The 12006-nt window shown below is 46.8% G+C and overlaps 1 protein-coding gene across 1 annotated transcript; it reads left to right on the forward strand.

The window, feature by feature from the left end:
* Positions 1 to 502: 502 nt before the first annotated feature.
* Positions 503 to 8615, forward strand: KCNJ8 (potassium inwardly rectifying channel subfamily J member 8). The gene is made up of 3 exons (XM_081928798.1): positions 503 to 968; positions 4487 to 4956; positions 6008 to 8615. Exons 2-3 carry the CDS (start codon positions 4592 to 4594, stop codon positions 6906 to 6908), a joined length of 1266 nt encoding a protein of 421 aa, XP_081784924.1. The 5' UTR covers positions 503 to 968; positions 4487 to 4591; the 3' UTR covers positions 6909 to 8615.
* The last annotated feature ends 3391 nt before the right edge of the window (positions 8616 to 12006 follow it).

Genomic DNA, 12006 nt, shown 5'->3' on the forward strand with positions numbered 1-12006 from the left:
AGTGAATCCACAACCTGATTGGCCTACAGGAGAATTCCGGAATTAGCCAATCACGTGCAGCCCATTGTGTAAATAATGTATATAAAACAGATACTTTGAGGGGACTTTCATTCCCTCCTCACCACTATGAGCTGAATAAAGAGCATGAAATCCACTCTTGACTCTGAGTATATTTCATCGCACCTCTTAAATCACATGGCACAACAGCTTAGGGAGAGCACTATATTGCCTGCCGGGCCTCCCAAGAGAGGTTCGACCCCTATAAGGTCAGAAAGGTCACATATTTCAGCCCCCTGTTTCTTATGGAAAACAGCCAACCACCGAATCAACTGGCTGGGATGGAGACTCCGAAGATGGAGTTTCTTTGCTGTAGCTTGTCACTGAGCCCTATTCAGGCCAGAGGTTAAAAGAGAATTTAATTCTCTCTCTCTCTCTCTTGCTCTCTGCGTCAGTGGGGCTTGGACTGGGGCCAGCATCCCTCCCCCTGCTCTCTCTGTCCCATCCCCAAACTCAGGGGAAACGCTGAAAACTTTGCAACGATCTGTATGTCGAGGGAGGAGGAAGATGAGAAGAGGGAGGGCTCTGGTCGCTGCTACTGTTGATGTCAAGATTCCTCTTTCCTACCTAGCGCCATACACAGTCTCAGCCAGCCTTTCCTGAACTTGGATCTCCTTCATCCCCTCCACTCTCTCTCTCCTCCGCCCCTCCCTCTTCCTCTCCGCCGAAGAACATCTCCCGGGCCAAGGCAGATCAAATAATGGCTCTGCCAACTCTCTGACCACCACGTCCAGTCTGCAGGCCAGGCGGCCGAAGAATCCCAGAAGGGAGCAGAGAGTGAGGAAGACCAGCAATACCTGAATCTTAAATCCTGCCTTTTGCCTCTTGGGGATTCGGCTGCCATGGAATCTCAAAGGATCTGGCCAGGCTGAGAGCCCAGGCTGCATCTGTTCTGTCGCTGCAGAATCTCCGTAAGTTTCCACTTTCTTTCTTGGGTCTGTCTGAGTTCCCTTAGTCGGTGTCCCCTTAATGCTAAGGAAGTCAGTTCAGGTGTCTGCAGCTGTTGCGGCTTCGCATTTTCATTCAGCATCCCCACACCCCGGGACTTAAAACAAGCTGTTATCCCCTCCTCTCAAAGTAACTTTTATGTAAGAGTTCTGGTGGTGGATTTTGAAAGTGATGCTCTGTGCTTTTGGAGAGCCCTTGAGGGGATTTTCTCCCTTGTCTAAGGCAGGGTTGGTACCTCAGGATAAGAACTTAATTCGTTCCGGAGGTCCGTTCTTAACCTGAAACTGTTCTTAACCTGAAGCACCACTTTAGCTAATGGGGCCCCCCGCTGCCGTCGCTGCACGATTTCTGTTCTCATCCTGAGGTAAAGTTCTTAACCCGAGGTACTATTTCTGGGTTAGCAGAGTCTGTAACCTGAAGCGTCTGTAACCTGAAGCGTCTGTAACCCGAGGTACCACTGTACAAGGTACAAGAAGGGATTTCAGACATGCTCAGAGGAACTCTTATTAACATGGCACAGGGCTCATACTGAGGGAAAAAGAGCCCCCGCTTGCCCCTGCTCAGATTAAAAAGTGCCTGCAGGATGGCATAGTCTTTCGTTTTTATTTTCCGTTTTCCAGGCTTCATAGGATTATTCGTAGCAGAAATTTCCATTGAATATTATGTCAACACTTATAGGTATTTCACGTTTTACTAGTCAAGAAGCAGCAATCAGCAAACTTTTACTCAGAGTACATCCAACGAAATGCATAAACATGCCTAAGTTAGGTCCATTTGTTTCAATAGGTCTACTCTGACTTAAAACTTAGTTCAGCGCCGCTCCTTCTGTGTCCTTGGTTTGTTGTACAACTTTTCTCCTGACATGAAGCACATGTGCAAACGTGTTTAGGAGAACTAGCATTTTATTTGGAGGACTAGCATTTAAAATGCTAGAAGCAAGCTTTTGAGTCAAACAGGGCTCTTCAACCAGGCCAGATATTTATTGTTTGTTTGTTTTGCGGACCACAGGGTAATGGGATATCACTTTCCTGGGATACTGAATAGTGTATCCCAGCCATTTCTGGATTAGCAACTTCTGTGTTTCTGGGTGTCATGCATATAGGAAGAGCCCTGTGTGACTCAAAAACTTGCTTCCTGCATTGTAAATAAACACCAGATTCCCAAACAAAGATGCTTTCTCTTTCTTGTATCGTGAAACTGGCACAACTGCTAAGGCTCTGCTCATCCCTTAGTATTTCTCAGCCTTTGTTGGGAAGTCCCCCCAAAGGCATTCATACACAGTATTCCATTTGCTAGAAACATGTCGGTATAATGGGGGAAAGAGTTTAAACAGTGTGTTTAACCTTTAATATTGCCCAAGAAAGTACTAATTAAACCCAAATGGCCTTTGGATGATGTTTATATGAGTTTAGTTGGAGAACATGTGGATTTCTGCTTTTCTAGGGCACAAATCCTTTGTGGGACTCATCCACAGAATCATAGAATGGTAGAGTTGGAAGGGACCCCAAGGGTCATCTAGTCCAACCCCCCACAATTCAGGAATCTCAACTCAAGCATCCATGGCAGATGGCCCTCCAACCTCTGCTTAAAAACCTGCAAGGAAGGAGAGTCCACTACCTGCTTTCTGTTCCACTGTTGAACAGCTCTTACCGGCAGAAAGTTCTTTCTAATGTTTAGCCAGAATCGCCTTTCTAGTAATTTGAATACATCAGTTTTGGGTCCTATGCTCTGGAGCAGAAGAAAAGCAGCTTGTTCCATTTTCCACATGACAGCCCTTCAGATTGACAAACTATATATTTTTGCAGGGGGTGGGGGGAAGACGATTGCATTATCGAGGAATGCAAGTCCAATGGAATCACAGAGTTAAAGTAAATTATCAAATCATTAATTCTAGCATGAAGGGGGCCTACAAAATAATATAATTTGGCATCTGAACAATTGGCATTATTAATTGTATTATAACTTGGTATTGTGACAATGGGACGCGGGTGGCGCTGTGGGTTAAAGCCTCAGCGCCTAGGGCTTGCCGATCGAAAGGTCGGCGGTTCGAATCCCCGCGGCGGGGTGCGCTCCCGTTGCTCAGTCCCAGCGCCTGCCAACCTAGCGGTTCGAAAGCACGCTCGGGTGCAAGTAGATAAATAGGGACCGCTTTCTAGCGGGAAGGTAAACAGCGTTTCCGTGTGCAGCTCTGGCTCGCCAGAGCAGCGTTGTCACGCTGGCCACGTGACCCGGAAGTGTCTTCGGACAGCGCTGGCCCCTGGCCTCTTGAGATGGGCGCACAACCCCAGAGTCTGGCAAGACTGGCCCATACGGGCAGGGGTACCTTTACCTTTACTTTACCTTTATTGTGACAATGAGGCTTTTACTGGGTTATTGTAATTGAAAGCTAATAAAAAGTATTACACCAAAAAAAAGGAAGTCCAATGGAATAATGAAAATGAATGCTTTGAAGTTGCAATCCAGAATTATTATTTTTTATTGACTTGAGAAAATTATACAGACAGCAAAACGAAGAAGTCTAAGTTAACATTGCTTTCTACCGATAAGAAATAATAATAACTATTACAATACAGTAATGAAGATACTAAAAGTACATTTACTTCCCCTTTTGAACTTCTATTCTGGTTACAATATATTACTATTCTATAAGGATCTATTATATCCTTTGCTGTCCCATATATTATTTTATTTCCCAAATTCAACCTAACCCTCCCCTCCACCCCTCTGCTTCCCTTCACCTGTGTGAGATCTTCCCAGCATATTTTTTTCTAGTTGCTTTAACAAAATAAAATAACATGAAAACTGATAAATTATAATTACCTCTTTTGTCCTTACACACTTAACAATTGCCTATTAAGAGTTCTGCTTTCTTAATGTATTCACCTATACATTCCCATTCTGTATAGAATTTTTGATTGGAGCAGCCTAGAATTCTTGGATTTGTTTGTACAAGAGTGCAAAAGTTCTCCTAGCTTGTACAGAAACCGCTGATCCTCAGATGAGAATCCCCACCCTCCTGGCAAATCTCCCCCAAATTTCTTTCCTAAAGGTAAAGGTAAAGGAACCCCTGACCATTAGGTCCAGTCATGGCCGACTCTTGGGTTGCAGCGCTCATCTCGCTTTATTGGCCGAGGGAGCCGGCATACAGCTTCCGGGTCATGTGGCCAGCATGACAAAGCCGCTTCTGGCGAACCAGAGCAGCGCACAGAACGCCGTTTACCTTCCCGTTGGAGCAGTACCTATTTATCTACTTGCACTTTGACGTGCTTTCGAACTGCTAGGTTGGCAGGAGCAGGGACCAAACAACGGGAGCTCACCCCGTCACGGGGATTTGAACCGCCGACCTTCCGATCGGCAAGTCCTAGGCTCTGTGGTTTAACCCACAGCGCCACCAGTGTCCTAGCTAGGGCTATTTTCATTGGCAAGAATGGAGTGAATTAGTGGGTTGGGGTGACTTATGCAAGCTCCTTTCTTTCTCCAGGATCGGATAGAGAAAACAGAATACACGAGAGGTCTCTATAGGATTCTTCCATCCTCTCCACCTCTGCCCATTTTCGGTTGATTGGTGGACTATGGTGACAGGGAGATGTTGGCCAGGAAGAGTATCATCCCCGAAGAGTATGTCCTTGCACGGATCGCGGCCGAGAACCTGGGGAAGCCGCGCGTCAGAGACCGGCAACAGAAAGCCCGCTTCATCGCCAAGAACGGGGCTTGCAACTTGGCTCACAAGAACATCCGCGAGCAAGGGCGCTTCCTGCAGGACATCTTCACCACCCTGGTGGACCTGAAGTGGCGCCACACGCTGGTCATCTTCACCATGTCCTTCCTGTGCAGCTGGCTCTTCTTCGCCATGATGTGGTGGCTGGTGGCCTTTGCTCACGGGGACATGGACAAGCCGTGCACAACCAGCGAGGACATCACTAGGTGGAAGCCCTGTGTCACCTGCGTCAGGTAATAGCGACAATGATTGATTAAATTTCTTGCAACCCAAAGCAACTATACGAAAAGCAAAAGGCAAGCCGTACATTGATTAAAACCAAGGGGGAAATACACAAGAAAAATTAAATACAGTTGTACCTTGGAAGTTAAATGGAATCCATTCCAGAAGTCCATTCGACTTCCAAAATGTTCAAGAACCAAGGCGCAAGCTTCTAATTGGCTGCAGGAAGTTGCTGCAGCCAATCAGAAGCCGCAATGGACGTTCAGGTTCCAAAGAACATTTGCAAAATGGAACAATCACTTCCAGGTTTGCGACGTTCAGGAGCCCTGAGATCTATGGATGAGGGGCAGTATACAAATTTTAACACACAAACACACACACACACCAATTTACAAGACCATTATCATCCAAAGTCCTAGCTGAATGTTTTTGCCTGGCACCTAAACATATCCAGTGTTGGCATCAGGTGAGTCTCCCTGGGGAGAGCATTCCATAATTGAGGAGCCACACAGAAAAGGCCTGCTCTTGTGTTGCTACCTTCTGGACTTCCCATAGACGGGGCATTTGAAGAACAGCCCCAGTTGATGATTGCATCCACCCACTTTCTCCATGCCATGGATAATTTTACAAAAATATTCTATCATGTTGCCTCTTACTCGCCTTTTCTCTAAAAGCTCCCCTCCCCACTGGTCTCCCAGAACCAGAAGGGGCATGAAAAGAGCCAAGGAGAGATTGGTGACAGGCAGGCACAGTCTCTGATTGCTTGGGGGAAGCCCTGTAGAGGAGGGACTTAGCTAGCTATGGGGAGGCAAGGACCTTCAGTCCAGCAACTGCTTCATGGGGGCAAGACCTGCCAGAGATGAGTCACTGTGTTCATTAGGTCTGACACTCCTGTGCAGATCCTGATTTTGCTAATAAAGAGTTAACTCCATCTTGCATGGTGTGATTTACTGCTGGCTCGTTCCTGATGGTACATAAGTTTCAGTAATGGATAACACGAGTCGCCCATCATACAGTATTTGATAATGGTGTGCATTGTTTTCCCTCTCTCCTTTCCCTTAGGTCTTTCACCTCCGCATTCCTCTTCTCTATTGAGGTCCAGGTGACCATTGGCTTTGGAGGGAGGATGATGACCGAAGAATGTCCCATAGCGATCACCGTACTGATGCTCCAGAACATTGTGGGCTTGATCATCAACGCCGTCATGCTGGGTTGCATCTTCATGAAGACGGCACAGGCACACCGGCGAGCCGAGACCTTGATATTCAGCCGGAATGCGGTCATCGCCGTACGCAATGGCAAACTCTGCTTCATGTTTCGGGTTGGGGACCTGAGGAAAAGCATGATCATCAGTGCCTCGGTGCGGATCCAGGTGGTCAAGAAGACCACCACCCCTGAAGGAGAAGTCATCCCGATCCACCAGCTAGACGTCCCGGTAGACAATCCCATTGAGAGCAACAATATTTTCCTAGTGGCCCCTTTGATTATTTGCCACATCATTGACAAGCGGAGTCCTCTGTATGACATCTCCGCCAATGACTTGGCCAACCAAGACCTAGAGATCATTGTCATACTTGAAGGTGTGGTGGAAACCACTGGAATCACCACCCAAGCAAGAACGTCCTACATATCTGAAGAGATCCTCTGGGGCCACCGCTTCGTGCCCATCGTAGCAGAAGAGGAAGGGGCCTACGCTGTTGACTACTCCAAGTTTGGCAACACGAGCAAAGTTGCAGCGCCGCGTTGCAGTGCCAAGGAGCTGGACGAGAAGCCTTCCATCCTCATCCAGACCCTCCAGAAGAGCGAGCTGTCACACCAGAACTCCCTGAGGAAACGCAATTCCATGCGGAGAAATAACTCCATAAGGAGGAACAACTCCATGAGGAGGAATAATTCATCCTTTGTGGTGCCCAAGGTCCAGTTCATGACACCGGAAGGAAACCAGAACTTGCTGGAGACATGACAGGTCTCAAGCAATCCCACACACTATTCTGTAAAGAAAAGACCTCTTAAGACATTAACTTGGTGTAAAAAATTAATGGAGTTGGGAGCTATTTATTATGTGCAAGCACCAGGTCGAAACAAATGGAGCAGGGGTAGGGGACGTGTTGCCCTCCAGATGATGTTGGACTACAGTTCCCATCATTCCTAACTTTTGGCCATGCTAGCAGGGTCTGGTGGGAGCCCAGAGCCCCACCATACCTGGAGGGCCACAGGTTCCTCACCCCTGAAATAGAGAGAAACACTGTAATTGTAGTGTAGTTGTCACTGACATAGTCTACCAGAGCCAGGCCCACCTTCCAGCATGTGTACCATTTTAGACCTGAGAACTTTCCTCTAGACTAGCCTTCCTCAGCTCAGTGTCCTTCAGGTGTTGCAGGACTTCAACTCCCATCAGCCTCAGTCATCATGGCCAATGGGCAGGGGTGATGGGAGTTGTAGTCCAACAACATCTGGAGGGCACCTGGTTGGACAAGATGGTTCCATACAAAAATACAATGAATCCCTTCAGGTTTTTAAAGCACTTCACAGATGAAACTAGGCCAATGTCAGGAGGGAGCCAGCAATAAATCACACACAGTAAGTGAAGTTAACTCTTTATTAGAAGAAACAGGATCTGTTCAGGAGTGCCAGGCCTAATGAGCACAGCAACTCCTCTTCAGTAAGTGTTGCCCCTATGAGGCAGTTGCAGAGACTAAAGGTCCCTACCTTCCACAGCTGCCTAAGTCTCTTCCTCTCCAGGGCTTTGCCCAAGCAATCTGAGACTGCACCAGTATGCCTGCCTTTGCTCCTTCCACTTCATGCCCTCCTGGTCCTGGAAGATCATCGGAGAGGGAAGCTTGCTCCAGGCATAGTTCAAAGTTCTGGCATTGCTGTTGTTGTTGTTTAGTCGTTTAGTTGTGTCGGACTCTTCATGACCCCATGGACCAGAGCATGCCAGGCACTCCTGTCTTCCACTGCCTCCCGCAGTTTGGTCAAACTCATGCTGGTAGCTTCAAGAACACTGTCCAACCATCTCGTCCTCTGTCACCCCCTTCTCCTTGTGCCCTCCATCTTTCCCAACATCAGGGTCTTTTCCAGGGAGTCTTCTCTTCTCATGAGGTGGCCAAAGTATTGGAGCCTCAGCTTCAGGATCTGTCCTTCCAGTGAGCACTCAGGGCTGATTTCCTTCAGAATGGATAGGTTTGATCTTCTTGCAGTCCATGGGACTCTCAAGAGTCTCCTCCAGCACCAGAATTCAAAAGCATCAATTCCTCGTCAATCAGCCTTCTTTATGGTCCAACTCTCACTTCCATACATCACCATGGCATTGCTGTAAACCACCCTAAATGACCTAGAGTACTTCTTGAACCAGGGAGTTGGACCCAGCCTTAGAATTATGCTTAAATCAACAGGACCTGAGTAGAATGAACTGAAATATTACCATGCCCCTGCAGCGATCAGAAGTGGGTGGAAAAAGAGGTGAGGTAAAATTCACTTCACTATGTAGTAAGATTCTGTGTAGGGTACGTTTACCAGCAAATACCACAGTTATTGTCATTCAAATCTTTTTTTAAAAAAAGAAAATAATGCACATCAGAAAACTATATTAAGAACCTCAGCATATGTAGATCTTCTAGTTTTCCACTTCATAAAGACAACCTTTTTAAATAAAGTTTTTCCCCACTTTCTTTGTTGTGATGTGTAATTATGTTTAGGTTTTATGTCCTGAAACTCTGCCTATGTCCCTCCATATCAGTTGGCTAGCTAGATGCTCACTTTGGATCAGTGAGATCTGGAACTGTGACTGAGCCAACTGATGACAAGAAGAGACAACCTTGACTCATAACAATATTAGGATTGCAGCATCATTTCTCTAGGCCTGGTTGAAACACTTATTTTTCAAAATTCCATTATATATATTGTTATGGGGGTGGTGGCTAACTTGAATGATATTTGAGGGAGGGAGGTCCCCTTCCATGCAGGTGATTCTGTATCCAGAGAGTTTTAGAATCGAGCACAAGAACCTGTTGAGCCAGTCAGACATTTCTCCTTATCAGGAAATCGCCTTAGCTGGCCAGCTAAGCACTCTCATCAGCATCTTAAAGATGCTGTGTTGCCATAGCGAAAGCTAAGTGATGGTGATCTACAGGAGAGTGGGATAGGCATTTTCCCCACCTGCCTTCACCTGGCTAGATGCAACATTAACCTAGGATGGGGAACAATAGGTCACGGAGGGTTTTTGTGTGTGAGAGAGAGTGTGTGTATTGGCTGATGCTGGAAGCTGGATACACAGAGCATTGTCTCGCTCTGCACTGGACCCAAAGCGATGTCTTTGAGATCCCCTGGAAACCTAATGGGGAGGGAAAGGTCTGTTGAAATGTCAAGTGCTGTGAGCCCCTCCACGCTAGGCTCAGGTTGTGAGTGTGTGTAAATAAAACCATATATCCTAAAGGCACCACAGTCTCCGTTGACCTTCATTCCAAGGAAACCGAACCCCAGGTAAGATCTGGAACCACTGAAGTCTCTTGCTACTCAGAGATTTGGGACGCATGGATAGATCTAGCTATCATAGGAACATAGGAAGATGCCTTCTACTGAATCAGACCATTAGTCCATTAGTCTAGCTCAGAATTGTCTACACTGACATTCCCAGTCCTTTCTTAGGATTGAACTTGAGACCTTCTGCTTGCAAAGCAGATGCTCTACCACTGACCTATGGCTAAAAAATATCAGCTCCCTGTGTTGCTTACAGGCCATTAGACACTATAAGCAAGGCAAACTTACAAAAAAACCAAGCAAACGGAAGACACATCACAAAAGGAAAATGAGTTGGGAGGGAGGAGGAAGTACACAAGATATAAGTTTTTGGTTCCAAGCTCCTCTGGTGACCAGCTGGGGAGGAAAACGTTGAGAAGTGGAGGGGCATAAAGTAGTTGTTTCTCGGCTCTGCCAATGGACAGGCCCATTGGTCTCATTTCTTCCTTGGAGAGGTTGGATGGGGGTTTGTGAGCTGAGACTCCTGAATTACAGGGAGTTGGACTAGATGACCCAAAGGGTCCCTTCCAACTTTACAACTCTATGATTCCTCCATAGCTGTCAACGTTTCCTTTTTTTAAAGGGAAATTCCCTTATTCTGAAAAGGATTCCTCACAAGAGAAGGGAAAAGTTGACAGCTATGAATTCCTGTGACTCCTCAGCAGAGCTGGTGGTGGCTCTGCATCGGCATTTTGTTCTTGCTTTGTTTTTCCAAAATAGACCAAGGAAAGCCTTGCCAGTTTTGAAAGAAACAGAATAACTGATGGATCTCCCTTAGCTTATTTATGCTTTGGCTGCCTGGCTTATATTTATAGCCAGTCGCTGAAGGAGCTTGCTACGCCCTCTAATTGTGAAGACAGGTGACTCCGTGCTGGATGAAATGGCAGAGTCCAAGAAGAGGGTCTCTTAGGAAAAAGAGAGAAGGATCCGCAAGCTCAAGGGAACCCTAAGGTATATGGAAGCACAAATCTGAAACCTTTTAAAAATAAAATCTAAGGGGGCAAAAAGAACTCCAAAACAGCCCCATGAGGACAGAGCATACTCAGTAACCACAGAATGTGTGTCAGGAAGGGGGGGGAATTAAAAGGAAATGAGGAGAGGTGGAATGGGGTATCTTGAAGACGGGCCTGGCTGGCTGGAACCCTGAACAGGAGTGCTTTTATTAGAAGGATATGCAGTGGTAATATTTGTTGCTGCCCCTGTTTTCCTACACCTGGTACACAGACTGAGACCCTACCTGCCCGCAGACTGTCTCTCCAGAGTGGTGCATGCTCTAGTTATCTCCTGCTTGGACTACTGCAATGTGCTCTGTGTGGGCCTACCTTTGAAGGTGACCCGGAAACTGCAATTAATCCAGAATGCAGCAGCTAGACTGGTGACTGGGGGCAGCCGGCGAGACCACATAACACCGGTCCACATAACATTGGCTCCCAGTACGTTTCCAAGCACAATTCAAAGTGTTGGTGCTGAACTTTAAAGCCCTAAACGGCCTCAGCCCAGCATACATGAAGGAGTGTCTCCACCCCGATCGTTCTGCCCAGATGCTGAGGTCCAGCACCGAGGGCCTTCTGGTGGTTCCCTCATTGTGAGAAGCAAAGCTACAGGGAACCAGGCAGAGGGCCTTCTTGGTAGTGGCGCCTGCCCTGTGGAATGCCCTCCCGTCAGATATCAAAGAGATAAACAACTACCTGACATTCAGAAGACATCTGAAGGCAGCCCTGTTCAGGGAAGTTTTCAATGTGTGATATTTTACTGTATTTTTGGTCTTTGTTGGAAGCCACCCAGAGTGGCTGGGGAAACCCAGCCAAATGGGCAGGGTACAAATAAATTATTATTATTATTATTATTATTATTATTATTATTATTATAGATATTAGTTACACACGAATGACAAAGGCTCTTTAGATGTGGTTCTCTGTCAGTTTCGCAGTGCGCCCTAGATTCCTGAGGCCGAATTCATTTACTCACATTCTGGGGACTGTAAATCATACCAGCAGTACTGACTCCTGCTGTCCCTGGGATCTTGGTGTCCCAGAGTACAACGCTATTTATCTTTCCTTCTCACTGCCAGTTGGATGGCAAACGCTGTTGGAGCCATAGAGATATAAAAACAATGCAGTAACAAACCTCGTTGCCTGGAGATGGAATTTCCTTTCGATTGGGATAAAGCAGAGGGGAGAAATCACAGGAACAGGGTTTCAATGTGGCTCTCCAGACTTTCGTATCTGCCCCTCCATATCTGGATTGGATAAAGGTAAAGGGACCCCTGACCATTAGGTCCAGTCGTGGCCGACTCTGGGGTTGCGGCGCTCATCTCGCTTTATTGGCCGAGGGAGCAGGCGTACAGCTTCCGGGTCATGTGGCCAGCATGACTAAGCCACTTCTGGTGAACCAGAGCCACCTGCGTCCTTATCTGAATTGGATACTCACAGCCCATTGGCTGAACATTGGCTGTAGTAAGGTTGCCATTCGTCTGGAATTTCCCGGACATAGCAGGGATTAAAAGATTTTGCAAAAAAACTTTTGTTTCAACAACTTTTGTG

This window comes from Podarcis melisellensis, assembly GCF_964234715.1.
Source record: "Podarcis melisellensis genome assembly, chromosome: 10".
Classification (NCBI taxonomy): domain Eukaryota; kingdom Metazoa; phylum Chordata; class Lepidosauria; order Squamata; family Lacertidae; genus Podarcis; species Podarcis melisellensis.

What these genes read in the sequence shown, in the direction of transcription:
- KCNJ8 (XM_081928798.1), top strand. Translation starts at nt 4,592, where the DNA reads ATGTTGGCCAGGAAGAGTATCATCCCCGAAGAGTATGTCCTTGCACGG. An exon ending in CCCTGTGTCACCTGCGTCAG is followed by an intron (nt 4,957 to 6,007) that starts GTAATAGCGACA and finishes CCTTTCCCTTAG; the next exon opens with GTCTTTCACCTCCGCATTCC.